Here is a 27,440-nt window from a genome sequence, read left to right on the forward strand (position 1 = left end):
GGGGGTGTCTTACTAATTGCCTATAATTTCCACCTTATGTCTATTCCATTTCCACAACTGCATGTGAAATTTATTGTCAATCAGTGTTGCTTCCTAAGTGGACAGTTTGATTTCACAGAAGTGTGATTGACTTGGAGTTACATTGTGTTGTTTAAGTGTTCCCTTTATTTTTTTGAGCAGTGTATATCCAATGCAAAAAAACATCTACATTTAAAAATTGTATTAATATTAATTTGCATATATTCCCGTTAATTCCCACGGAAAGTTTCCACCTCTGAATATTCCCCAAAATGTGCAACCCTACACACACGTACACATGGATTTTGTATTGTAGACATGTGGTAGTGGTGGAGTAGGGGCCTGAGGGCACACAGTGTGTTGTGAAATCTGTGAATGTATTATGTTTTTAAAATTGTATAACTGCCTTAATTTTGCTGGACCCCAGGTAAAGTAGGCAGCAGCTAATGGGGATCCATAATAAATACAGATCGAAACAGCAGATTAGTAATCTGTATTTGATTACAGTCTCAGTCTTGAGTTGTTTGTTCAGTACTTTCTGTACTACTGTGCCGTTAATGAATACAAACCAGTTCTCGTTTATGAACAAAACGGAAGCAAATGGGCCAAAACAGGAAGGGACCGACTGAGTTTATCCAACAACAAATGCTTGTTTTCATTTTCTGTTGCAAATCTTTTTTGCTACGTTTTCAACAGTGTGCACTAAAGAATGTTTCATCCTTCTCTTCTCAGCGTCAGGGCTGCCCCAATCCTTCATCATCATGCACCAGAACCGCTACCAGCAGTGTATCGCTGCCTTCATCCTACAAGCTCCGACCGAGGCCGTCAAGGTACAATAAGAGCAGTCTGACTTGACATTAAACACACTGTGCGTGTTGCAGAACAAACAAAAACACTGTATGGACAGCAGTGTTTTTACAGTGAGAATTGGATTGCATACCATTTTCTTGTTCATGTGTAGCTGGGTGCTTATAATTGTACCATGGTGACTGGCAACATTCCGTTGGCATAACAATAGCCTGCTAACATCGCAGGGCATCACTTAACATGATATACCACATAACAGTGGTATCTTATGTAAGGCATGGATCTGTCAATAGCAGGAAACTCCCATCTCAATATTCTCATAGCAGAGTCAAAGTTTATACATTTTTAATTTCTATTCTCCCAGAAATCAAGTGACCCACTGCAGCTAGTGTTGAGTCATCATTAGACTACACTAGCAGAGAAGTAACTTTTTTCCCCCCACTGTCCTGATCGTTTATTCCAATACTGTTGGAGTCACCTTGCTCTCTGATACGTCTAGGTTAGGTGGAATTTCCTTCATTAATAGGCATGAGTTAGCAGAGTATTGTCATGGTACCCTGAATGTGTCAAGTTAAGTTAATTTAAAGTGCATTTTACAAACATCACAACACACTTTACATGATTAAAAGGGAAGTACAAAACAATGTAGAAAGAAAGGGGAACAATAACAACAATATATAACCCCCACATTCTGAAATTGCATTTTGGCCCACCGTTTTATCATTGAAATGTGATCCAAAACAATGCGACAATGTGCTTTAGGACCATGCAGACTCCTCCGAGCGGTCGGGTAGGCTGTTTGGAGTGTTTATCGGATAAATAATAAGTTGTCCCCCCACTTCTAAAACCAAATTTGCGCCCCTGATAAAAACCAACAATATCAACCATAACAATACAAATGTGTGTTTTCAGAGGGTGTGGATGTCGGAGATAGAGGGTGCTGTGGCGACGCTGCTGAGACTGGATTCCCAGCAGCCTCCCCGGGTGAAGAGCTCCTCACTGTGGCTAGAGTCCTCCCAGATTTGAGCAGTCCCACTTTCACTACTAGAACAGAGGACCACAAACACCACTTCTGGACAGCTACTGGTGCCTGACCCCCACTATATGTCCTGAACCATAGGTGGCTCTGATATTTTATTTTAACACTGTCCTTTCCAGCAGTTCCAGAAACTAGGTGGACGGTGAATGCGTGACCAGGCCAGCCCAGTACAACTTGGCTCAGTAGTGTGAAAGGGATGTGCAGGTTATTATTACTGACCAGCACAAATACACTTCATTGAGCTTTTAAACTAGCTACTGGCTAGTTGTTGAGACCCTTGATTAGTTGAATCAGGTGTATTAGTTGGTGCTGGGCTGGAACAAACACCTCTACACATGATGGATCTCTCCAGTACCAGGGTTGGTGAACACTGCACTAGACTCTGGCTAAAACAAGGATTACTATAACTGTATCATGCACTGTGGTCCCTCATAACACCTTGTAAAATACTAGCAGGATAACTTTTGTAAAATTAATGTTTGCTTTGAAAGTGTATTGCGGTACAATAATAGATTACAATACAATTTTGAAAATGAGAAGATGACTGTTCTGCGTTGCTGATGTGTGCTCAGAACACATGTACACATTCACTTAAACTGTGGAAATGTGTCTGTGGCGAACAGTACAACATATACAGTCATAACATCACAACAAGACTACAACTGACATACAGTGGGGAGAACAAGTATTTGATAACATGCAAAATCGGCAGCGTTTCCTACTTACAAAGCATGTAGAGGTCTGTCATTTTTATCATAGGTACACTTCAACTGTGAGAGACGGAATCTAAAACAAAAATCCAGAAAATCACATTGTATGGTTTTTAAGTAATTAATTTGCATTTTATTGCATGACATAAGTATTTGATACATCAGAAAAGCAAAACTTAATATTTGGTACAGAAACCTTTGTTTGCAATTACAGAGATCATATGTTTCCTGTAGTTCTTGACCAGGTTTGCACACACTGCAGCAGGGATTTTGGCCCACATGCTGGAAGACCCAGCCACGACCCATCTTCAATGCTCTTACTGAGGGAAGGAGGTTGTTGGCCAAGATCTCGCGATACATGGCCCCATCCATCCTCCCCTAAATACGGTGCAGTCTTCCTGTCCCCTTTGCAGAAAAGCATCCCCAAAGAATGATGTTTCCACCTCCATGCTTCACGGTTGGGATGATGTTCTTGGGGGTTGTACTCATCCTTCTTCTTCCTCCAAACACGGCGAGTGGAGTTTAGACCAAAAAGCTCTATTTTTGTCTCATCAGACCACATGAACTTCTCCCATTCCTCCTCTGGATCATCCAGATGGTCATTGGCAAACTTCAGACGGGCCTGGACATGCGCTGGCTTGAGCAGGCGGACCTTGCGTGCGCTGCAGGATTTTAATCCATGACGGTGTAGTGTGTTACTAATGGTTTTCTTCAAGACTGTGGTCCCAGCTCTCTTCAGGTCATTGACCAGGTCCTGCCGTGTAGTTCTGGGCTGATCCCTCACCTTCCTCATGATCATTGATGCCCCACGAGGTGAGATCTTGCATGGAGTCCCAGACCGGGGGTGATTGACAGTCATCTTGAACTTCTTCCATTTTCCAATAATTGCGCCAACAGTTGTTGCCTTCTCACCAAGCTGCTTGCCTATTGTCCTGTAGGCCATCCCAACCTTGTGCAGGTCTACAATTTTATCCCTGATGTCCTTACACAGCTCTCTGGTCTTGGCCATTGTGGAGAGGTTGGAGTCTGTTTGATTGAGTGTGTGGACAGGTGTCTTTTATACAGGTAACGAGTTCAAACAGGTGCAGTTAATACAGGTAATGAGTGGAGAACCAGGAGGGCTTCTTAAAGAAAAACGAACAGGTCTGTGAGAGCCGGAATTCTTACTGGTTGGTAGGTGATCAAATACTTATGTCATGCAATAAAATGCAAATTAATTACTTAAAAATCATACAATGTGATTTTGTTTTAGATTCCGTCTCTCACAGTTGAAGTGTACCTATGATAAAAATTACAGACCTCTACATGCTTTGTAAGTAGGAAAACCTGCAAAATCGGCAGTGTATCAAATACTTGTTCTCCCCACTGTATGTCATTATCATCATCCCAGTGGGTATCAAAACATGACACATCACACATACTCTGGTTTAACACACTGGTATAAATAGACACTGACCACCAAGGAAAATAGAAACAACTAGTTTTATTTACTCTTAATCATGATGGAATTATTTTTACAATAAATGGTACATCTTGGACATAAAATATCATGATTTTTTCTTTCCTTCATCACACACACAACACGTTCCTCCTTCAAGGTCAGGTACAGTTGAAGTCAGAAGTTAACATACACTTATGTTGGAGTCAGTAAAACTCGTTTTTCAACCACTCCACAAATTTCTTGTTAACAAGCTATAGTTTTGGCAAGACGGTTAGGACATCTACTTTCTGCAAGACACAAGTAATTTTTCCAACAATTGTTTACAGACAGATTATTCCAGTGGGTCAGAAGTTTACATACATTAAGTTGACTGTGCCTTTAAACAGCTTGGAAAATTCCAGAAAACGGTGTAATGGCTTTAGAAGCTTCTGATAGGCTAATTGACATCATTTGAGTCAATTGGGGGTGTACCTGTGGATGTATTTCAAGGCCTACCTTCAAACTCAGTGCCTCTGATTGACATTATGGGAAAATCAAAAGAAATCAGCCAAGATCTCAGATTATTTTTTATTTTTTTTAAATCCACAAGTCTGGTTCATCCTTGGGAGCAATTTCCAAACGCCTGAAGGTACCACGTGCATCTGTACAAACAATAGTACGCAAGTATAAACACCATGGGACCACGCAGCCATCATACCTCTCAGGAAGGAGATGTGTTCTGTCTCCTAGAGATGAACGTACCTTGGTGCGAAAAGTGCAAATCAATCCCAGAACAACAGCAAAGGACCTTGTGAAGATGCTGGAGGAAACAGGTACAAAAGTATCTATATCCACTGTAAAACAAGTCCTATATCGACAAACTGAAAGGCTGCTCAGCAAGGAAGAAGCCACTGCTCCAAAACCGCCATAAAAAGACAGACTATGGTTTGCAACTGCACATGGGGACAAAGATCGTACTTTTTGGAGAAATGTCCTCTGGTCTGATGAAACAAAAATAGAACTGTTTGGCCATAATGACCATCGTTATGTTTGGAGGAAAAAGGGGGAGGCTTGCAAGCGAAAGAACACCATCCCAACCGTGAAGCACGGGGGTGGCAGTATCATGTTGTGGGGGTGCTTTGCTGCAGGAGAGACTGGTGCACTTCACAAAATAGATGGCATCATAAGGTAGGAAAAGTATGTGGATATATTGAAGCAACATCTCAAGACAATAGTCAGGAAGTTAAAGCTTGGTCACAAAGCCCTGACCTCAATCCTATAGAAAATGTGTGGGCAGAACTGAAAAAGTGTGTGCAAGCAAGGAGGCCTACAAACCTGACTCCATTACACCAGCTCTGTCAGGAGGAATAGACCAAAATTCACCCAACCTATTGTGGGCAGCTTGCGGAAGGGTACCTGAAACATTTGACCCAAGTTAAACAATTTAAAGGCAATGCTACCAAATACTAATTGAGTGTATGTAAACTTCTGACCCACTGGGAATGTGATGAAAGAAATAAAACTCTGAAATAAATCATTCTCTCTATTATTCTGACATTTCACATTCTTAAAATAAAGTGGTGATCCTAACTGACCTAAGACAGGGAATTTTTACTCAGATTAAATGTCAGGAATTGTGGAAAAAAACTCGGTTTAAATGTATTTGGCTAAGGTGTATGTAAACTTCTGACCTGAACTGTAGTCCGTGACAGACAGTCTGTGTGGTGGCAGTGTTCTAAGACAGGGTTCCCGAATGTCACTGTGACAGGGAGCCTGACAAACAAGACGTTGACTTAAGGCACAACCACTACATATGGGCCCCTGTTACAATACTCCAGAAATGCATCCTTCCTACCTTCCTTGAAGTAGTCACAGATCTCAATTGATTGGATAGGTGGAAGTGAAAGGGTCATAACCTTGTTTTCACCTATCCATCCACTTACAGATCTGTGCTTACCTGAAGAAAATGAGTAAAGACATTCCTAAAGTATACGAACAGGACCATGATATCCTCCAAAGTGGAGAAAGAAGAATGTGAACTATAAAGCCAATCGATACATCATGCACGACGACGACCGACATCCATGTGAAACAAGACAGATTAATTAGTGTAGTAGTACCATTCACTAAAATGAATTCAGTAAGACAATTATGGATTTTTCTTTTACATTACAAGTGTTATTTAACATACTTTTTCTCTCCTTCATTTTCCTCCATAAGAAAATACCATTTTACAAAGATAATACAACAGCCAGGTATTAGTGTGTGATAATGTCATACAGTAAGATGGTAAACCCTACGGGGGGAAGGGGGGGCATTTGTGTCAGCCGAGCACTGAAACAACAGTTTCAACTAATTCATGTCTTAATGATGCTAGTGCTGGGATGGAACAAAAGCCTGCACACCTTGTAGCTCTCTCCACAACCAGGGTTGGTGACCATCGCTCAACTGTAGGGGTGGAATGGGGTGATAGTTAGTGGGGCAATACTTGTGGCTTCCTCAGGGAGTGACACCATGGCACTGAGAGAGAGAGGTTGGGACTCTAAAACTAGCCAACACTATCTGATGTGTGGGCTCTTAACCCAGAGTATGATAAAAGCGGTGAAGCCTAAACCGCCAACCTCTTGGCCTTAGTGACAACACTTAACGACACCCATCGCAAGCTGGGGAACTTGACCTGTATGGACAGGCCAGCAGAGAAAGAATACTTTCATGATCTTTCAGGTTAACCATAGTACTATTTATATGCCTGTGCCAATCTGAGGTAGACGAAACAAAACCAATGTAATGCAGAGATGGATACTAACACATGAGACTACTTGTTTAAAGTGACCTGGTACAAAGCCATGTGTTTGAGAATTACTTTCTGGGTGGTCATTTGTAGCTGAGTTGGTAGAGCATGTCGCTTGTAACACCAGGGTAGTGGGTTCGATTCCCAGGACCACCCATATACGTAAAATATGTGCACAAATGATTAAGTTGCTTTGGAAAAGCGTCTGCTAAATGGCATATATATTCTCTGGAACCCAGAGTAGAGGAAGGACTGTTATAGAGAGAGTAAAGGATGTTCAGTCTGCCAAAAGACAGCTTGCCGGACACAGGCAGATTGCTAGCCAGACAGCAAACCAGAATCCAGACAGCTAACCACTCCACACAAACTCTTAATACAATCATTTACTGTGGATTGACCAGACAATGCAGGAGCAGTTCAAATCAGTATTAAGAGCTTGTCAGCAAGAAAATAAAAATACTTGAACGAGGATGACATTTTTTACAGTGTTATCAGTTCTATTTGACTGGTGGTAAAGAGTTTGCAGTTAGCGTAAATCAACATTGACACGTCCAAGTGTCGTAGAGTGAAGGTTTTAACAGCCACCATGCATACTATAGAGCAGCGGTTCCCAACTTTCTCCGTTTCGGGGACCACCAAAAGCTCGAGGCCCACCATTCACGAGTCAGCAAATTACACAATGTACATGAGACAATGTAAAAAAATTTTTTTAATATATTTCCAAATTTCAATTAATTGAAAACCTAAAACCAACTTAAAATTGTATAAATTCATAAACAAAAATATTGAAAGCTTTTAATGAGACAACTAAAAGATGTGCAACATGAAAATATTGTCCCATTTACATTGTGTAATTTATTGACGGTCCATAACTAGCCCCACAGATGGGCTATCCAAAGTCAAACCAACTTTTCCATGGTCGCACAGCGGCCGGCTGAAGCTAATTGGCGAAGAAGTTGGCTAGCTTGCTAGCTAGTCTAGGCCATAAGACCTGGTTAGACTGTTTCAAGTCATCTAGAAGGGTGAGTGACTGTACTGTTTAGGCATAGTGAAAGTACAAAGGCTTCCCAAGTTCGAACACACACACGAGACACATCAAAGCACACCTCCAAGACACAAATCTTATTCTCAGTTGCACTTCCTTATGAGGAGAACTGAAACCGAGGCTAAATCAGGAAGTTCAGCCCCCCTTTAAATAGTCCCAACTATTATTATAGAAAGAAATATATAATAAAAATTAAATAACACAGTACCCTGGTGGTCCATGGACCAAAGGTTGAAAACCACTGTAGAGGTGCTGTACAGACAGACAACACTGCCACACCACACACACACACACACATCATTCCTAAAACACCACACACACACACACACACAAAAGATCCACGCAGACAGTTATTGCTTCAAAGCAGAGCATACACAGCTCCTGCAGTAAGTAGTCATGATGTTGAATGGGATACAGGTGACAGAAAACACCACACGCAACCACGTGGATCACATCTGCAATCAATGACAAAAATCACCACCACAAGTAGTTGTTTACATTTGTTGTTTGCAAGAGATCAACGACGGTGCAAAACAAAGTCTTCATTACGTTTAGTAGGAAAATGAGCAGCATTGCAAAAAAAATATCTGATGTACATTATAAATGCCAGCCATGTTCAAGCATGTCTGAATTTATGATAAAAATGTAGCACCTTAAAAGTAAAAAACTCAAAGCTTTCAGCTAGATTTAAAAGTAATTGAGAAAAAATGAAGGTAAAGAAAAATCCAAGCTTTCCATTTTACCTAATATCCTACCATCTCAGGACATTTGGACTACTCCAGATGGACATTCTTTAGTCATTAACAAAATACTTATCCTAAAACAAACAGAACCACTGCTTTCAACCCCTTAACATAACTCTATATCCTTTTGTTATAACAACTTAACCCGTTCGGTACTTAACCCCTTTCTTCCACCTGCCTTCAACACTTCTAGACCCAACGTATACTTACAGTCAACCGCCTCGTCTTCCTAAACGTTAAAAGATGCTAACGATGCCAAACCAAGATGGCCACCATCCAAGCTAGACATGTAGAGTAAAGATGGATAGTGCTGTTGAGCGTATTCCGTTACCACTCTCTGACCAACCAGCCGGCCTCATAAGTGGCAAAGGCACTATACAGATTTGGCCCATCCCATCCCGTAGCTCTAGCATGTCTGCTGTGCTTCTTCCATCATATTCCCATCTAGTGTAACACCGATACCCCAGCTAACCCCTTACTAAGACCACTGGCCCTGGCCCATTCAGTGACTGTGGCCTCTTCTTCTGCACTCCCATCCAATCACCAGGTACCTTCTCTCCAAAGCACAGTAGGTCTGATTGGAACCAATGGTCCATGAAGTCAGAGAGACAGGTGTTGATTTCTGAGTCAGTTTGTAAGAATGGTCACGTAGGAAACGATGAGACATGCCGTCACTGGAGGGGCCAGGAGGCCGAGAGAGAGAGGTGTCAACCCTGGAGATCTTCGAAGCACGTCTCACACACCCGCACAGGCTTCTTGGAGGAGGGTGTGAGAGCGTTCTTGGCAGAGCACTCTGCACAGAAGATGTTGCCACAGTGTCTGCAGTGGTGCTGTGGGGGGGTATGGGAGATAGTAGAGAGACAGAGTCAGTTAGGAAGATGGGCAGGACAGCCAGACTGTCCTGATGATATAACACTTTTTACAACTCCTTTGCGGCATCTCCTTCTTTAACATGGTCGTGTTCATTAGGAACCAAACAGAAGAAGATGGACTGAGACTACCTGAACTTGAAAAATAACACACATTTTCCATTGCAAAACATTTGAAAAGGTTTTCTGAGCATGTACACAACCCAGATGAACAGACCGACATGCAACAACTCACTTTCCTGATGGCGAGAGAGAAGCCCTTCCCACAGGCCATGCAGTTCTGTACCTCGTGGTCCTCTGCCCACTTCCTGGTAAGAGACTGTGACTGCTTTATCTACAGATGGGGACAGGGAGAGAGAGGGGTTAAACCATAAACATTCACACTGGAAAACCAGCTCCACTGCACGTCTGCACCTATACAAACAGGCATGTACACACTAACACACACAGCTCTATTGACTTTAAGTGCCCATTAAACAAGTCCTAAAGAGTTCTAACCAGCAGAGCTGTGTGGGATATTTTGACATGTCCATGGCTCGACAATTAAATGAGATTAGTAAATTATGTAATAATGGGTCGTCAGACTATAGTGGCTCCACGGCTGTGGACTCTGTTGGGTCTAATACATTTGGACCCCAGGAAGAGTAGCTGCTGCCTTGGCAACGACTAATGGGGATCCTAATAAAATACATGTAGACTGGTGTATGTGTACTGTGTTGTATTGTCTAGTTCAGCTACAGGTCACATAGAACGATGCAACTGAAGTCATAATACACGTGTCTAACATGGCGTTATCTATCTTGCATTGTTACCTGTAGTGACTGGTTTTCTCTGCCCAGCTCCTGCATGGCAGCGGTTGTATCATCCAGTTTTCTACGCATCTCCACCACTTTGGACTGCAGTTTCTCCATCTCCCCCTCACCCTTCACACACCTGAAACACAGCCATTACACAGTCACAATGGTGAAAGGCTAAAAGCTACCATAAGAGGAGAGAGAAAGAGAGAAAACAACTTTAAAATCACTAACCACCTCCAACCCATCATCTGCTGCATTACAGACCAAACTGTTACGTACATGTTTTAAGTATCCCAACATTTCTGTTACTATGATGCTAACCCTCTGTTATTAGTACGCCTGCGCGGTTGTCTCACTGTGGATGGACCTGGCCTGAGCGCAATGGCAACCATGTACCGTGGAAATAAGGTGAAGTAAACATTATTAAACTGGAACCTAGTTGTTGTGTCATTTTAAGCTAACAAAACTACTGGAAATCAGTTCTCTCTGACACCTTGCTGGATAGGCTATCAGCCAATGTGCTCTTTTGCACGCTGTTTGGGAAGGGTCTGGTTCGTAAGGAAGCATTTTACTGTTTACGAAGCATGTGACAAATACATTTTGATTTGAAAGACATCCACGAGGGGAGATCTAGGTGATTCCTAGCTACATTATAGTTTCTGGTAAAACCACGACATTAGCGGTAGCAATCCTGAAGACAACTTCACACCCTCACCTCTCCAGAAGCGCGCGCCTCTCGTCCTGGTTGTTCTGCACGGTGGCCTCGAGCACAGCGATCTCACCCCGCAGTTCATCAGTCTGCTTCTCCAGTTCGCCAGAGCGCCGCTGGCTGCCCTGCCACTCCCTCTTCAGCGTGGCCACATTCTCGTTGAGCGCCGTCACCTGCAGGCCCAGCCGCGCCTCTGTCTCCTCTCCCCGCTTCGCCTGCTCCTCCCAGACTTTACGTTCTGACGCCTGGGGAGGGGTGGGAGATGGGGAGGAGGAAGGGGGAAAGAGATGACAAGGTATTTAGAAGTTTAGAGGAGAAAAGCCACACCTACAGGAGACATACAAAACATCTGAGTGATGATACCTAAAAGACACCACCACACATTACTGAAACACAGCAAATGACAAAAAGTGCCTGCATGGTGTCTACAAAACACAGCATTTAAAAATACTGGAGGTGTTCCACCAGCAAATAGCACTTAAATGTCAAACATCACATGTAGCTCCTTTAATAAGTGTTGATGCCCTCTGGAACGTTAGTAGGTAGGTAAACAACTAAGCGTACCAGCTGGGCCTGGACCTCCTGGGTCTCCACCCGAGACTTCTCCTCTCTCTGGGTAACACTGTCCCTGGTGGCCTGGTGCAGGGTCTTCTCCTGCTCCAGGGCTGCCTGCACCTCCTCCACATGGCCTTGCACCTCCAGCTTCTGCTGGATCAACAACTGCTTGGCCTCCCCAAGCTCCCTCAACTCCTGGGGGGGGAGAAGAAAAGGGATGAGGGGGGGTGGTGGATAGGTGTAAGCAACATGATGGAATTGTCCAAATTTAGCTGACACCTATCCAATCATCTCAGATCTACAGTAGTACCTAGGGGATAGGGGTTGATATGGGATTCAGTTGGTTCAATTCCGAATCAACCCCTCCATCTTCCACTCAATGGACCCCTCGTAAATCTCTGGATAAGGAGAGTCTCACCTTTTCACTCCTCTCCCCAAGTGCCTTCAGCTCAGAACCCAGTCTGGTTGTGTCCTTCTCCAGGGCAGCCTTAGTCTGGCTCAGCTCCTTCACTCTGCGCCTCTCCTTCTGCAGCTCCTCCTGGGTCACACCCTGTGTGGGGGAGGGGGTTACAGCATGAGGAGAGCAACCATACAACTCACATCCTAAGTCCCATTAGGGAAGGAGACCAGGTCTGAGATGGATCAAAGTCCCCAGATATCATGACACTCTGACTATGGGTTGGAACAAGATTTACAACAACTATAACAAGAGATTCATTACACAAATCCAATCGGGACACCCCCCAGTCAGACATACAGTCGGAGTCTTCGCTCCTGGCTCTTATCAAGGATTAGTTTAGCCTTTTAGATCATAATGAACACGATTATCTGGACCGGAAACTCAGATGCTGTTTGAACACGATCCTGGGTCTGACCTGATGTTCCCGCAGCTCTTTAAGTGCTGTCTCCTGCTGGCCCAGCCTCTGGTCCCGTTTGGCAAGCTCCTGCTTCAGGGAGGCCCGGGCAGCCTCCACTTCCTGGACCTGCCTCTCAAGACCAGTCAGCTGGGTCCGGTTAGCAGCCAACTCCTCCTGGCACAGGGTCAGCCTCTCCTCAGACGCCTGGACAGAGTATACACACAGGCATGGGTCACATACAGCACACGGTTCATACAAACACACAGCCAACAGGCTCAAGTCACATACTTGAGAGGTGTGTGTGCATTCCATACTTTCAAATTGGATTAGCATTTTGTAATAAGTTTAAAAAACTATGATTTGCATGATCCTACACCTATGGTGTCCTGGTAATTGGTTAGGCAGACACTAGTCTGATGTTGATGATCAATATTTCCATGCGGTCTGATTCTGGTATGTCCATTGAACTACCTTGGTCTTCTCACATATATTCTTCACTCGCACAAAATGTCTCTCCTCATACAATTAATATTATTGTCCAACTGCCATTGACCCTGTCCTGCATCCATAGAAATATAGTAATTCCATTGATATGCCTGCATGTTCTCCCACTCACCGCAAGGTCCTGTCTGAGAGATGACACCTCTGACTCCTTGCCGTAGTAGTCAGACTGCATCTTGGCCAGTCCCTCCTGACTCTGCTCTAGGGCCTTCTGCAGCTCAGTTGTTCTGGTCCTCTCAGAACTCAGCTCCTGGCCCAGGCCTGACACCTGCTCCTTCAGACGACCCTCCTCCTCAGCCTGGAATACACACATTTAGTCCAAAACATGGAGATACATGGAATTAAGTGTGTGTGTGTGTGTGTGTGTGTGTCTTCTTACCTTCCTGGCATGTGCTCCTTGCAGCTCGCTCACTTGGCTCTCCAGTTTCTTATTTTCCTGGTTGAAGGACCCCTGGGCTGTCTTCAGCTGTCTCTGCAGCTGCTGCACCCCCTTCTCCTTCTCTTTCAGGGCATCCTGGGTCTCGGTGTGCTGCTCTGTTAATACAGTCAGCTGCATCTTCCACCCTTTCTCTGCCTGCCAGTCAGACACAAAATGAACCGTTTTGTGAGAGCACGGACAATGAGGCCTTGTAAGGTATCTGGGTCGTGTTCATTAGGGCACACCATAGCAAAAATATTTAGTGTGTTTCATATTGGACAAATTCAGGTAGTCCCTCCTTGTTTCATTCAGTTTTTTCATTTAGTTCCTAATGAATAGGACCCTGTATTCATGTCTATGGGCTGCTTACCTCTCTGATCTTCTCCAGTTCCCCTTTGACCTCTGTCATCTCCTTGGTGGTGGCCTCTGTGGCCTTCAGCAGCTCCTGTCTGGCCATCTCCTGGGACTTCTCCTGAAACATTTTCACATATGTACTGTTGGATTTGACCTAGTCTAGACTAATATACTTTTGGTGATAATACTGACACCAACACCAATTTGAGAAAAACAGCGCCCCTATTCATAAAGGGTCTCAGAGTAGGAGTGCTGATCTACGATCCGGTCCCCCCTGTCCCATGCAATCTTATTCATTTTGATCTAAAAGGCAAAACTGATCCTAGATGAGCATTCCCACTCTGGGACCCTTAATGAATACGGGCCCAAGAAGCTACCGGACTCCTTCATGTTGCAGTCTGTACCTCCCACATGGAGGTCAACCACGCTACACCACACTAAACCCACCTTCTCCTCCAAGACTATCTTGCTGCTCTTCCTCTCCTTGTCCAATTGGCTCTGGCTCTCCTTCAGGGCCTTGGAGGCTTTAGCCAGACCGTCGTTGGCCGCTGCCAGCTCTTTCCACTGGGCCTCCTTCTCCTGCATGGCCTTCTGGAGGTCTCCAGCCAAGCCCTGGGCTTTTCTGTCCAGCTCTGCCTGCCGCACCTGCCCCTCCTGGGCTAGCTTGTCCAGGCTGGCCTGGAGGGAGGTCTTCTCCTGCTCACAGCGCTCCAGCTGCTGCCGCGTGTCGCTCAGGGAGTCCGTCTTTCTCTTCAGCTCCTCCTGTAACACAGCAGCCCTGAGAGAAGCAGAGACCAGTCACAAAGAATACTGGATGTGGATCAATGACCAACAAAAAGGAAATAAGCTTGGTTTATTGTCAGTAGCCAGAACCATACTTAATTTATATTCAGGTGAACTGCCTATAGACTGTCGCTGCAATGGTCATTTTCCTTGTTGACGAGAGATGGTATGTTGAACTTTGACCTTGTCATTGTGTCCGTCGGAATGGTAACCTGACTGCGACAGCATCAGAAAGGTCTACTTAGTTCTTACCCGGCCTTCTCAGTCTCTAATAGGTGACCCAGCTCCTTCAGCTCTCCCTTGAACTCTGAACCCTGCTTCTGGAGCTTCTGCACTTCCTGCTGAGCCTGCTCCCTGGCCGCCCTCAGCTCCACCCCCTCCGCTTCCGCTTTCTGTCACACACACGGACAATTCAGAGACATCACAGTGACTCCCAGTCTCTACTGCAACCCTGATACCAAGATGTGTGTGTGAGCTAAAACCCTGTTCATATCATAAGAAACTAAAATCTGCACGCAAAAATGTATGAAATATGTAAAGGTAATACACACAGTGCCTCCCCCAGGAACTCCACATGTGCACGTGTAAGCGCGTGCATGTAACTGACCTTGGCCCGTCCCTCCAGCTGCTCTATGCACTGTTCTGAGGTCAGTAGTTTGTCTTTGACCTCCTTCAAACTGGCATCCAGCTGGCCACACTGCTCATGTCTCTCTTGCAGCCTCCGGCCCTGCTCCTCTACACACGCCTGGCTCTTATTCAGCTCCTATAAGGACAGGAGAGATGAGGCATTACTAGGAATTCTCTAAAAGTGCATCCTTCCAAGCTTACTTCCTTCCTTGACGTAATCATTGACTAGATATGATTGGACATGTGAACACAAGGGCTCATCTCATGACTTTCCCCTGTACTGTCATGTCTAATCAGTGATTACTTCGAGGGAGGGATATTGTTATCCATGTCGGCACCAACGATGTTAGAATGAAAAGGTCAGAGGTCACCAAGTGCAACATAGCTTCAGCATGTAAATCAGCTAGAAAGATGTGCCGGCATCGTGTAATTGTCTCTGGCGCCCTCCCAGTTAGGGGGAGTGATGAGCTCTACAGCAGAGTCTCACAACTCAATCGCTGGTTGAAAACTGTTTTCTGCCCCTCCCAAAATATAGAGGGCCAATTATCTACAAATTCTGGGACTCACCCACAAGCAGGACCAAGCCTGGCCTGCTGAGGAGTGACGGAATCCATCCTAGCTGGAGGGATGCTCTCATCTTGTCTATGAACATAGACAGGGCTCTAACTCCCCTAGCTCCACAATGAGATAGCCAGCCTGCCAGCTTAGTGGAGTCTGCCACTAGCACAGTCGGTGTAGTCAGCTCAGCTATCACCCTTGAAACCATGTCTGTGCCTCGATCTAGGTTGGGCAAAACTAAGCATGGCGGTGTTCGCCTTAGCAATCTCACTGGAATAAAGACCTCCTCCATTCCTGTCATTATTGAAAGAGATTGTGATAACTCACATCTCAAAATAGGGCTACTTAATTAATGTTAGATCCCTCACTTCCAAGGCAGTTATTGTCAATGAACTAATCACTGATCATAATCTTCATGTGATTGGCCTGACTGAAACATGGCTTAAGCCTGATTAATTTGCTGTGTTAAACGAGGCCTCTCTTCCTGGTTACTCTAGTGACCATATCCCCCGCGCATCCCGCAAAGGCGTTGCTTACATTTACGATAGCAAATTTCAATTTACACACACACAAAAAAGACTGCGTTTTCATCTTTTGAGCTTCTAGTCATGAAATCTATGCAGCCTACTCAATCACTTTTTATAGCTACTGTTTACAGGCCTCCTGGGCCATAAACAGCGTTCCTCTGAATTCCTATCGGACCTTGTAGTCATGGCAGATGTTATTCAAATTTTTGGTGACTTTAATATTCACATGGAAAAGTCCACAGACCCACTCCAAAAGGCTTAAGGAGCCATCATCGACTCAGTGGGTTTTGTCCAACATGTCTAAGGACCTACTCACTGCCACAGTCATACTCTGGACCTAGTTTTGTCCCGTGGAATAAATGTTGTGGATCTCAATGTTTTTCCTCATAATCCTGGACTATCGGACCACCATTTTATTATATTTGCAATCGCAACAAATAATCTGCTCAGACCCCAACCAAGGATCATCAAAATCCGTGCTATAAATTCTCAGACAACCCAAAGATTCCGAGAAGCCCTTTCAGACTCCCTCCACGTACCAAAGGACGTCAGAGTACAAAAATCAGTTAACCACCTGAGGAACTAAATTTAACCTTGTGTAATACCCTAGATGCAGTCACACCCCTAAAAACTAAAAACATTTGTCATAAGAAACTAGCTCCCTGGTATACAGAAAATACCCGAGCTCTGAAGCAAGCTTCCAGAGAATTCATCTTACCGATTTGGTCCTGCCGTACATACCTACACGTACGCTACGGTCACAAGACGCAGGCCTCCTAACTGTCCCTAGAATTTCTAAGCAAACAGCTGGAGGCGGGGCTTTCTCCTATAGAGCTCCATTTTTATGGAATGGTCTGCCTATCCATGTGAGAGACGCAGACTCGGTCTCAACCTTTAAGTCTTTAACGAAGACTCATCTCTTCAGTAGGTCCTATGATTGAGTGTAGTCTGGCCCAGGAGTGTGAAGGTGAACGGAACAGCACTGGAGCAACGAACCGCCCTTGCTGTCTCTACCTGGCCGGTTCCCCTCTCTGCACTGGGATTCTCTGCCTCAAACCCTATTACGGGGGCTGAGTCACTGGCTTACTGGTGCTCTCTACGTGATCTTCCTGTCCGGGTTGGCGCACCCCCTTGGGTTCGTGCCGTGGGGGAGATCTTCGTGGGCTATACTCGGACTTGTCTCAGGATAGTAAGTTGGTGGTTGAAGATATCCCTCTAGTGGCCTGGAGGCTGTGCTTTGGCAAAGTGGGTGGGGTTATATCCTGCCTGTTTGGCCTTGTCCTGGGGTGTCGTCGGACGGAACCACAGTGTCCCACAGTGTCTCCCGACCCCTCCTGTCTCAGCCTCCAGTATTCATGCTGCAATAGTTTGTGCCGGGGGGGCTAGGGTCAGTCTGTTATATCTGGAGTATTTCTCCTGTCTTATCCGGTGTCCTGTGTGAATTTATTTCTCTCTCAATTCAATTCAGGGGGCTTTATTGGCATGGGAAACATATAGTAACATTGCCAAAGCAAGTGAATTAGACCATTTTTATTGTTTATTTCACTTTTGTATATTAACAGTAAACACTACACTCACAGAAGTTCAAAAGAATAAAGACATTACATATGTGTTGTAACGATGTACAAATGGTTAAAGTACAAAAGGGAAAATAAATAAGCATAAATATGGGTTGCATTTACAATGGTGTTTGTTCTTCACTGGTTGACCTTTCCTTGTGGCAACAAGTCACAAATCTTGCTACTGTGATGGCACACTGTGGTATTTCACCCAGTAGATATGGGAGTTTATCAAAATCTGGGTTTTTTCGAGTTCTTTGTGGATCTGTGTAATCTGAGGGAAATATGTCTCTCTAATATGGTCATTGGGCAGGAGGTTAGAAAGTACAGCTCAGTTTCTACCTCATTTTGTAGAAATCTCTCTTAGCCCTAGGACCATGCCTCAGGACTACCTGGCCTGATGACTCCTTGCGGTCCCCAGTCCACCTGGTTGTGCTGCTGCTCCAGTTTCAACTGTTCTGCCTGCGGCTATGGAACCCTGCCCTCTTCACCGGACGTGCTACCTTGTCCCAGACCTGCTGTTTTCAACTCTCTAGAGATAGCAGGAGTGGTAGAGATACTCTGAATGATCGGCTATGAAAAGCCAACTGACATTTACTCCTGAGGTGCTGACCTGTTGCACCCTCTACAACCACTGTGATTATTATTTGACCCTGCTGGTCATCTATGAACATTTGAACATCTTGGCCATGTTCTGTTATAATCTCCACCCGGCACAGCCAGAAGAGGACTGGCCACCCCTCAGCCTGGTTCCTCTCTAGGTTTCGGCCTTTCTAGGGAGTTTTTCCTAGTCACCGTGCTTCTACACCTGCATTGCTTGCTGTTTGGGGTTTTAGGCTGGGTTTCTGTACAGCACTTTGTGACATCAGCTGGTGGGCTTTATAAATAAATTTGATTGATGCACTTTTAAAGAATTGAAATGGGGCCTAGCACTCAGCTAGAGCATTTTGCCCCACAGATGCAGGTTCATTTGAGAAAAGAAGACAATCAGTGATAGATTATTATGTCAAGAGATGGGTCTCTATTGAATTAGTATTCTGGTAGATACTATATTCATCCAGCATGAGTATATTCTGTTGTTGTCATACAATCAATGGCTGACCTGCTGCTTGTCCTGCAGTGCATGTTGGGCTGTCTCCAGGTGGTTCTCCAGGTCTACTCTCTGGGCTGCCTTGGCTGCCTCGGCTGACAGCAGCATCTCCGTCTTAGACTTCAACTGGGGAAACAACAAGACGCCAACTTTTTTAGTTTTAGTGCCGGAATCTGGTTGAGCGGTTAACGCTCTGAACTCTGGGACATAGAACCCTGTCGCGGGGGGGGGGGTTATCTGTGCACCCATTTGTTTATCCCATTCTCCAGTCAATAGTAAAGGGATAGGAATAATATTTCTCCATCCATCAGTCCATTCACCCTACCTGCGTGTCCAGTTGGGCCACCTTCTCCCTACTCTCTGTCAGCTGGGCGTTCAGTTCCCCTAGAGAGGTCTCCACAGCCTGGGCTCGGTCCTGGGCCGCACGGAGGAGGCTCTTCTGCTCCTGCACCTGCTTGTGGAGGTTGTCCTGAGCCTGCTTGTGGCTCTCCGATTGGTTCTTCAGCTTGTCTGTCAAGTGTGTGACCTATAGCCCCCAAAATAGAAAGAGACAATGAGTTAAATCCCTCAGATCATGATTAGGCTATTGTATGTTTTTACTGTGCTATATTGTATCACATCAGTAGTGTTCTTTTTAACACAACACCTAAGCACACAAATTAAATAACACAAATATACAGAACATCGTACTGCATCGTGTGTGTGTGTGTGTATGTGCGCGCGCGTCGGAACGCTGTATTAATTATGTATATGCCTTTCTGTGCATGTGCATATGTGTGTGCTTTTGCTCCTACCTGCGTCTGTAGCGTGTGGTTCTTTTCCTGCAGCTGGTTGAGCACGGCCGTCTCTCCCTCCCCAGCCTGGATCTTGGCCACCAGGTCCTCCCTCTCAGCCTCCAGCTGGCTCACGCTGTCCTTTGTCTTCTGCAGCAGGGCCTCCAGGTTCTGGATCTTCTGGTCCTTGTCCCCGATCTGACGCAGCACCTGCTCCAGGTCATTCTAATAGGACATGGACGAAGAGGCAGAGGGACACGAGTCAAACAAACATGTTGTATTGAAGCATTGTTTCCCCGAGATCAGATTCATTAGCGTCATGCTTGCACCCTTAATACAGCGAAAACTGCTTAATACAACTATCAAAACATTTTGGGGGCACAGAAAGAAAAATGGGATTGCTTCTTCAGAAGATCAATAATCATAGCAATGTCTTGCATGTCATCATCCCAAACTTGACGATCTTAAAGAGACAGTGTACAATTTTGAATGCAATGCCTCAATAGAAAAATAGCGCTTTTCCATAATGTAGAAACTTAATATTCCACAATTTACTAATTCAATGACATGTATTTCTATCAACATTTTATCTTTTTACAATAAACAAATTGACAGGGTTCCACATTCCTTTCTAGAGCACAACGTGCTTCTGAAGTAGAACTCAGATCTGGCCTCCTGAGTGGCGCAGCGGTATAAGATACTGCATCTCAGTGCAAGAGGCGTTAATACAGTTCCTGGTTCGAATCCAGGCTATATCACATCCGGCTGTGATTGGGAGTCCCATAGGGCGCCACACAATTGGCCCAGCGTCGTCCGGGTTTGGACTTGCCTAGTAAAATAAAGGTTAAAAACTTCGTATGGCTGCATCCCGCTACCAGGATCGATATGACAGCAGCCAGATAAAGTGCAGGGCGCCAAATTAAAAAAACTGAAATCTCATAATTAAAATTCCTCAAACATACATGTGTCTTATATAATTTTAAAGGTATTCTTGTTGTTAATCCAACCAAAGTGTCCGATTTCAAATATGCTTTTCAGCGAAAGCACTACAAAAGATTATGTTAGGTCACACCAAACCACAATAAGCACAGCCATTTTTCCAGCAAAAGATAGCAGTCAGAAAAAGCAGAAATAGAGATAAAATTAATCACTAACCTTTGATTTTCTTCATCAGATGACACTCATAAGGACTTCATGTTACACAATACATGCATGTTTTGTTTGATAAAGTTCATATTTATAACAAAAAATCTGAGTTTACATTGGCGCGTTACATTCACTAGTTCCAAAAACATCAAGTGATTTTGCATAGCCACATCGTTTCAACAGAAATACTCATCATAAATGTAGATGATAATACAAGTTATACACATGGAAATATAGATATACCTCTCCTTAATGCAACCGCTGTGTCAGATTTAAAAAAAACTTTACGGAAAAAGCAAATCATGCAATAATCTGAGACGGAGCTCAGAACAATAGCCAAATTAGCCGCCATGTTGGACTCAACAGAAACCAGAAAATACATGACAAATGTTTCCTTACCTTTGATGAACTTCATAAGAATGCAGTCCTAGGAATCCCAGGTCCACAATAAATGCTTGATTTGTTCGATAATGTCCGTTATTTATGTCCAATTAGCTACTTTGGTTTGCGCCTTCGGTAAACAATTCCAAAGTCAGAAAGCGCCTCCACTATAACATGACGAAATGTCCAAAAGTTCCATAACAGTCAGTAGAAACATGTCAAACAATGTACTGAATCAATCTTTAGCATGTTGTTAATATACATCTTGAATAACGTTCAAACCGGAGAATTACATTGACTTCAGAAGAGCGATGGAACAGACGTCCTACTCATGTGAAGGCGCATGGTGAATGCGTGATCAGCTCGTCTTCTGTTGACATCTAGTGGAAGCCATAGGAAGTGAAAACTCATCTATATCTCGCTGCAATTTCAATTGAGAGCTTGGTTGAAAATCTGACACCTCAGAAACAATTCAAACAGGAAGTGAAACTTCTCAGGTTTTTGCCTGCCATATGAGTTATGTTATACTCACAGACATAATTCAAACAGCTTTAGAAACGTCAGAGTGTTTTCTATCCAATATGAATAATAATATGCCTATATTAGCAACTGGGACTAAGGAGCAGGCCGTTTAATATGGGCACCTCTGTGCACCTTTCATCCAAGCTACTCAATACTGCCCCTGCAGCCATAAGAAGTTAATAAAAATACAAATTAAAATGTCTCTGGTACTCCTTTTATGTTGTGCTCCTAACATTTTTATTTATTGGTAATGGCATTTTAAATTTAAAGCCCTGGTCCTGGGTCGTGTTCATAAGGCATCAGACAGAAAACTAATAGACTGAAACAGGATTGGACGACATGGACTTGTCCAATACAAAATGTTGTTTTCTGTTTCGCTAAGGTGCGCCATATTCAATACAACCCTGCACTAATGTGTGTTGGGTGTTCTGGTGCTGAACATCCCTTCACATAGGTTCTACTATACACACAGTGGAAGAGGTGAGTTGTACTGACACAAAACACTTTTCTTTAAGTGCTACGTTGACATGTCTGGTAGTACCTGTGCCTCTCTGAGCTTGGTGTTGGTGTTCTGCTGCAGGCCCTGGAGCTCCTGGTGTTGCTGCTTAGCTTTCTCCAGCTGGTGCTGCAGGTCCAACATCTTACTGCTGTTCTCCTTCAACTACAGCAGGACACACATGAGTTCAGTCCTCAGTTTATGGCCTTATTCTGAAACCCCCCACCTATAGAGACCCACTTCTACTAGACAGGCCAATCTATAAAGGAGCTTGTGCAACAATATCAGGTCCTCATATATCCATATACATCCTATAACAATATCGGTCTCTGTTCAACTCTACTGCTCCCATAAAAATGAAGGGCCAATATGACCGATGCTCCACCTATCACAGGACATTGATTTGAATGTCGGTTCTAGTAAATCTATGTCTATGTGGATACCCATCCTATATGAAACTCATGTGGTGTACCTACCTGTTCCTCTGTGCGGGACAGTTTGATCTGCAGGTCGGCGGTTTGCTGCTCACGGTCCTTCAGTTTCTCCCCAGAGAGCTGCCTCTGCTCCTTCAGACGGCCCTGCACCTCCCCCAGCTGACGCTCCGCCTCCAGGAGTTTAGCATGCAGCTACAACACAGGAGGAGGGGGAGGAAGAGGAGGGGTAGGTAGATGAGGTAGGCTGACAATTGATCAAAGACTTGTGTGTCTGAGTGTGTTAGATGATCATGTGTGTCTCACCGGTATGTGTGTGACCTGTGTGTGCGGATGTGTGTGTGTGTGTGTGTGTGTGTGTGTGTGTGGTTGACCTGTGTGTGTCTGACCTGAATACGTGGGTGTGTGTGTGAACGGCCACGTGTGTTTGTGCGTGTCTGTCTATGTCTGACGTGTGCGTGCCCGTGTCACTACTAACCTGGTTGATCTCACTCTGCTGCGCAAGGACCTGGCTCTCCCTCTCCTCCCTCTGCTGCTGCAGCTGCTTCCTCTCCGCCTTCACCTCCCCATGCTTGGCCTCCAGCTCAGCCACCTCCCTCCGGAGCCTCCCAGCCTCCTCCCCCAGCTCTGCTTGGGCTCTCTGCAGGCTGGCTTCAGCCCCTGCCACCCGGGCCTGGAGCTCTTGCACCTCCATCTCCGTCTGGTGCAGGCTGGCCTGGGCTGTCTTCTTGGAGGCCTGCTCAGCCCCCAGGCAGTCCTCCAGCTCCTGGAACTCCTTCTCCCTGCGACCAAGCGTCTCTGAAAGCATCTGGGGGAAGGAACCAGAGGGGGAATAGTGATGAGTGATTATGGTCCTGTGTAACTCACTTGGTAAGAGTGTGGTACTAGCAACGCCAAGGTTACGGGTTCAATTCCGGGCAGGGATCATAACAAATGCAAGTTGCTTTGGACAAAAGAGTCTGCTAAATGGCTTACAGGTTGTGGAGAACTTTAGTTTCAGAAGTTTTGAAAGACAGAAATAGATATGCCGAATTGATTAGCATAAGGGGCAATCTGCTAGAGGGCGTATGAACCTTCCCTCTCCAGATATCGAGGTCATGTGTAATGGAAAGTATTATACACACCCTTAGAATAGTTGCCATCGGGAGATGTTTACCAAAGTGAGGATATGAGGATTCATTTAATAGGAGTCTAATTAACAGCTCAGTACCCATTAGCCAAAACAAAATATACAGATGCCATCTCACGTATCATAGTGACGTTGGTCGTTCAAAGAACACTGCATCCTTACAGACCTGCATGCAAGGCAGAGCAATGGGGGAATTAGATTTCTGAGCACATGTTTTTACGACAGGTTCTTGAATACCGGTGTGTTTGTGTAGTAAACTTGGCACAAGGGCGATGAAAGAATACAATAGTGTTAATGACAGTGCTGCTGAGTGGGGGGTGTGACAGGGACATAAAACACCCACACACAGATCCTTTTTCCCCTCCTCTCTCCGGTCCTCCTCCTGTCCATCCCTCTCCTTCCAATGTCCTTGTTTAAACCTTTGCCTGTCTCTCCCCATCTACTGTCTTTTTGCATATTTTCTTTCTCCATACCCCCCCCCCCCCCCTCTTCTCTTTATTTTTACCCAACTGTCCTCTCTATTCTCTGTTTAAACAATACATCCCATCTCATTTCCTAGTTGTGGGTGGTCCTAGCAGCGCATGTGTGTATCCAGTCTCCATGCAGACAAGCTGATTTAAATTTCATTTAATTATACTTTCGGAACCAGGGAAGTCACATTGAGATATTTTCAACTGAGAGCCCGGGTGAAAGGTCTGTGGTGGGCTACCTTTCTAATCACCCCTCTCTCCCAGACACCTACTTGGGAGATGGAGAGCAGCTGTGCTGGCAGCACGACCAACACGGTTAACAAGGGGGGGGGGCTTTAAGGGCCATAGTTTGGGTTGCCAGAGTTTAAAACTAAAAAGCCACACTGGCGCATCGCTGCGGTTACCTGCGATCGTATTTCAGCCCAAAGTGACGGGTTGCCAGGCCAGAGCAGAACCACTGCTGGTTTAATTATAGGCCTGTGTGTGTGTTTTGTCAACATGTCGATGTTGCCAATGAAAGCTCATCTCAGGCTGGTGACAGCAGAGCACTGTGATGAGAAGGTGGTACGTGAGGAAGCTGGGTTAATTAAGAGAATAAAATATGTATACATATTTTACATGTCTATTGCTATTTCAGGTTGCACATCCTACAGTGTGAGTGTTTGTATTTCATCTGGTGTTACGATTGTAAAGCTGTTAAAACGATTAAAGTGTCTTAACGGGAGGTGAATTTGTGATGCTGGTGACATGGACTTATGGAGCATCGATTAAACTATGGGAGGGGAAGTACTCGTGTGTGTGTGTGTGTGTGTGTGTGTGTGTGTGTGTGTGTGTGTGTGTGTGTGTGCAGGACCTGGTTCTGTTGTTGCAGGTTGTTCAGAGAGCTCTGTAGTTGGTGGATCTGCTGGGTGTACACTGCTGCCTCCTGAGGTCCCTTCTCTAGCTCTGCCTTCAGCTGAGAGATGGTCATCTGGAACACACAAAATCAATGTGAGACACTTTACTTTGTTTACATTAAAAAACATTCACATACCATGTGCTAGATTCTGGTCGAGTGGTCAGGAGGACTTCACATACCCACTGGGCTTTAAGCACAGCCTTGGGAATTTTATAAAGAACGCTTTTTAAAACATACAATCAACCTACCTGCAGTGAAGCTGCTCAACATTTAAATAACATTGAGTAATCTAGCAGACAGTCCCATCCAGAGCGACCAGGGTACAGTGCCCCGCCCTAGAACACATGGACAGATCTCCCACCAAGTACAATCGGCCACCGGCCCAAGTTCCCAACCGCCAGGCCACCAACCATCCAAGATCTTCCCCCCAAGTGCTGCCCCTCAACCATCTGAGACTCCCCGCCCGAAATACCTCCCCCTCAACCTTGTTACTTACAACCTCATGCTAATCACATTAGCCTACATTAGCTCAACCGTCCCGTGGAAGGGACACCGATCCCGAAGAAGTTTTAATGAGCCAAGTCTGTTTTTACATCACTTTCATATTCAAAAGGGTCCACCTGCCTTGCGGATCATTCCTGACTGTTCGCACATTCGCATCGACATTTTTGTTAATTAGTATCATCACACCTTTTGAGTTCCTTTGTCCATGACAGAAACTTATTTCGCCACCCCATTCCTTTTCCCTCGCAACTTCATCTAAAGTTGTGGAATGAGTTTCCTGTAAACAGTATATTTTATATTCCTTTTCTTTTAGCCACATCAATACTGATTGTCTGTTCTTATAATTGTAACAATTTAGCAGATAAGTGACTATACTTATTTCACCCTTTACCATAGCTAGACACTATTCTCAGTCGAAATTTACAATAATTAGTGGTTGTAAAATTACTGCCATAAGAGGTATAATGTCTAAATAAATAATAACCCAGACAATTTGCATGGTTAAGTGGCCATAGCCTTAATATTCAGGATTATAATTGTAATCCATATTGTATAAATATCATAGTTGCATTAAACATTATTTTAAAAGCATTCACTTGGCAAGCCAGCAAGCCTACAGAGCATCCATACAGTACGAAGAGTCGAGCAAAGGCATAACAACTAATAGGCAGACAAATACACACAAACAAACATACAGGCAGCAGAGACACCTAAAATAAATAAACCCCATTTCTGATAACTAATTAGCCACTGAAACATCCATCCATAAAATTGAGAGGAGATTGAGGTGCCCGAGTAAAACAGCAATGCTTTACCTCCAGTTTACAGATCTTCAAGAAAGGGAAAAGGGAGAATTGGGTGAGGAGGAGTGGAAGCTAAGGTTGGGAAGGGAAAGTGACAAAGCAAAGAGGCAGGCACTAGACAAACAACACATGAGCCTAGAATAACACAGAAACCCACAGAGCAGTGACAAACGGTTTGCCCACCAGCTTTGAGCTGAGCAAGGCACTCAGAGATTAGGTGATTTGTTTCAATCATCTCAACATTCAACCAACTGGCTATCATTGAAGGGATCTACTACAGCCAGGTGGATGGTAGTGTAGTCTATCGCAGGTAAAACAGGTTATGGACATGGGGTGGTGCAGTGTAGCCCAGGTTGGAAAGGGGGTGGATGGGTAGTGTAGTCTACTAGCCCATGTAGGACTACAGGATGAGCCGAGCAAGATCTCCATGAACCTAGGAGCTTTGTTCACGATTCATTATTCAGTTATAAGGGCCAGGTGATTCCATGACAGTAGTGACCTTAAAGAAAATGCATTCATATGTAAAGTACTTCAGACTTTTATAAACTGAAGTGATGAAAGTTGTAATCTATCAGGAGAGCCAATTTAAAGTAGTGTGTGTGTGTGTGTGTGTACTTAAAGCAAATGTAGCATATTTCTGCCAAATAATTTCTGTTTCGACTGCAGTTGTTGTGAACAGAAAACCCAGAACAAGAGGCTGATGCATCACCCAGGAGAACCAGTGGGATTCTAAATTATTGTCCCAAGCAGTCAACTCACCACAACAGCAGCGCTCATTTATTAATTACAGCTGAAGGCTATTTCATAATTAAAACACCAGAACAAGCGATTAGTGCTTTTTTTAGGTCGATTTCAGTTAAATAGTTAACGAATAACCAGTTTTCAATTATTAAAAAAACAATGCATAGTGCAATTAATGTTTGTGGGTTGAATGCTGCAACACAGAATAAAACAATTAATAAAAGTCCAATGATGGCAGTGACTGCCCATTACTGCTCATCACTTAAACAGAATTTATTCACATTACTTTAATAAAATATTTCAGCTGTTGCATATATTACATTTGGTTTATTTGATGATTTTATTATTTCATTCCAAGTCATGATCTCA

The 27,440-nt window shown here is 44.4% G+C and overlaps 2 protein-coding genes across 3 annotated transcripts in view; one reads left to right on the plus strand and one right to left on the minus strand.

Annotated features, from left to right (window-relative positions):
* The window catches only part of LOC129862333 (pleckstrin homology domain-containing family G member 7-like), a 30,420-nt gene extending 26,301 nt beyond the window's left edge, over positions 1-4,119 (plus strand). For both annotated transcript variants that reach the window (XM_055933855.1, XM_055933856.1), the window contains exons 16-17: positions 751-848; positions 1,738-4,119. In XM_055933855.1, coding sequence (XP_055789830.1) covers positions 751-848; positions 1,738-1,851 — 212 coding nt within the window. In that variant the 3' untranslated portion in view covers positions 1,852-4,119. The remainder of the gene's footprint in view (positions 1-750; positions 849-1,737) is intronic.
* LOC129862332 (early endosome antigen 1-like) overlaps positions 4,038-27,440 on the minus strand; it is a 57,005-nt gene continuing 33,602 nt past the window's right edge. The window contains exons 10-29 of the mRNA XM_055933854.1: positions 24,979-25,095; positions 23,005-23,334; positions 22,572-22,721; positions 22,141-22,260; positions 19,572-19,775; positions 19,103-19,303; positions 18,790-18,903; positions 15,024-15,179; positions 14,669-14,808; positions 14,081-14,411; positions 13,650-13,751; positions 13,241-13,435; positions 12,977-13,159; positions 12,379-12,564; positions 11,922-12,053; positions 11,513-11,698; positions 10,955-11,193; positions 10,255-10,375; positions 9,678-9,776; positions 4,038-9,403 (exon numbers count right to left, since the gene is read on the minus strand). Of these exons, the coding sequence (XP_055789829.1) occupies positions 9,281-9,403; positions 9,678-9,776; positions 10,255-10,375; positions 10,955-11,193; positions 11,513-11,698; positions 11,922-12,053; positions 12,379-12,564; positions 12,977-13,159; positions 13,241-13,435; positions 13,650-13,751; positions 14,081-14,411; positions 14,669-14,808; positions 15,024-15,179; positions 18,790-18,903; positions 19,103-19,303; positions 19,572-19,775; positions 22,141-22,260; positions 22,572-22,721; positions 23,005-23,334; positions 24,979-25,095 (3,429 nt within the window). The 3' untranslated portion in view covers positions 4,038-9,280. The remainder of the gene's footprint in view (positions 9,404-9,677; positions 9,777-10,254; positions 10,376-10,954; positions 11,194-11,512; positions 11,699-11,921; positions 12,054-12,378; positions 12,565-12,976; positions 13,160-13,240; positions 13,436-13,649; positions 13,752-14,080; positions 14,412-14,668; positions 14,809-15,023; positions 15,180-18,789; positions 18,904-19,102; positions 19,304-19,571; positions 19,776-22,140; positions 22,261-22,571; positions 22,722-23,004; positions 23,335-24,978; positions 25,096-27,440) is intronic.

This window comes from Salvelinus fontinalis, chromosome 9 (genome assembly GCF_029448725.1).
Source record: "Salvelinus fontinalis isolate EN_2023a chromosome 9, ASM2944872v1, whole genome shotgun sequence".
Lineage (NCBI taxonomy): Eukaryota > Metazoa > Chordata > Actinopteri > Salmoniformes > Salmonidae > Salvelinus > Salvelinus fontinalis.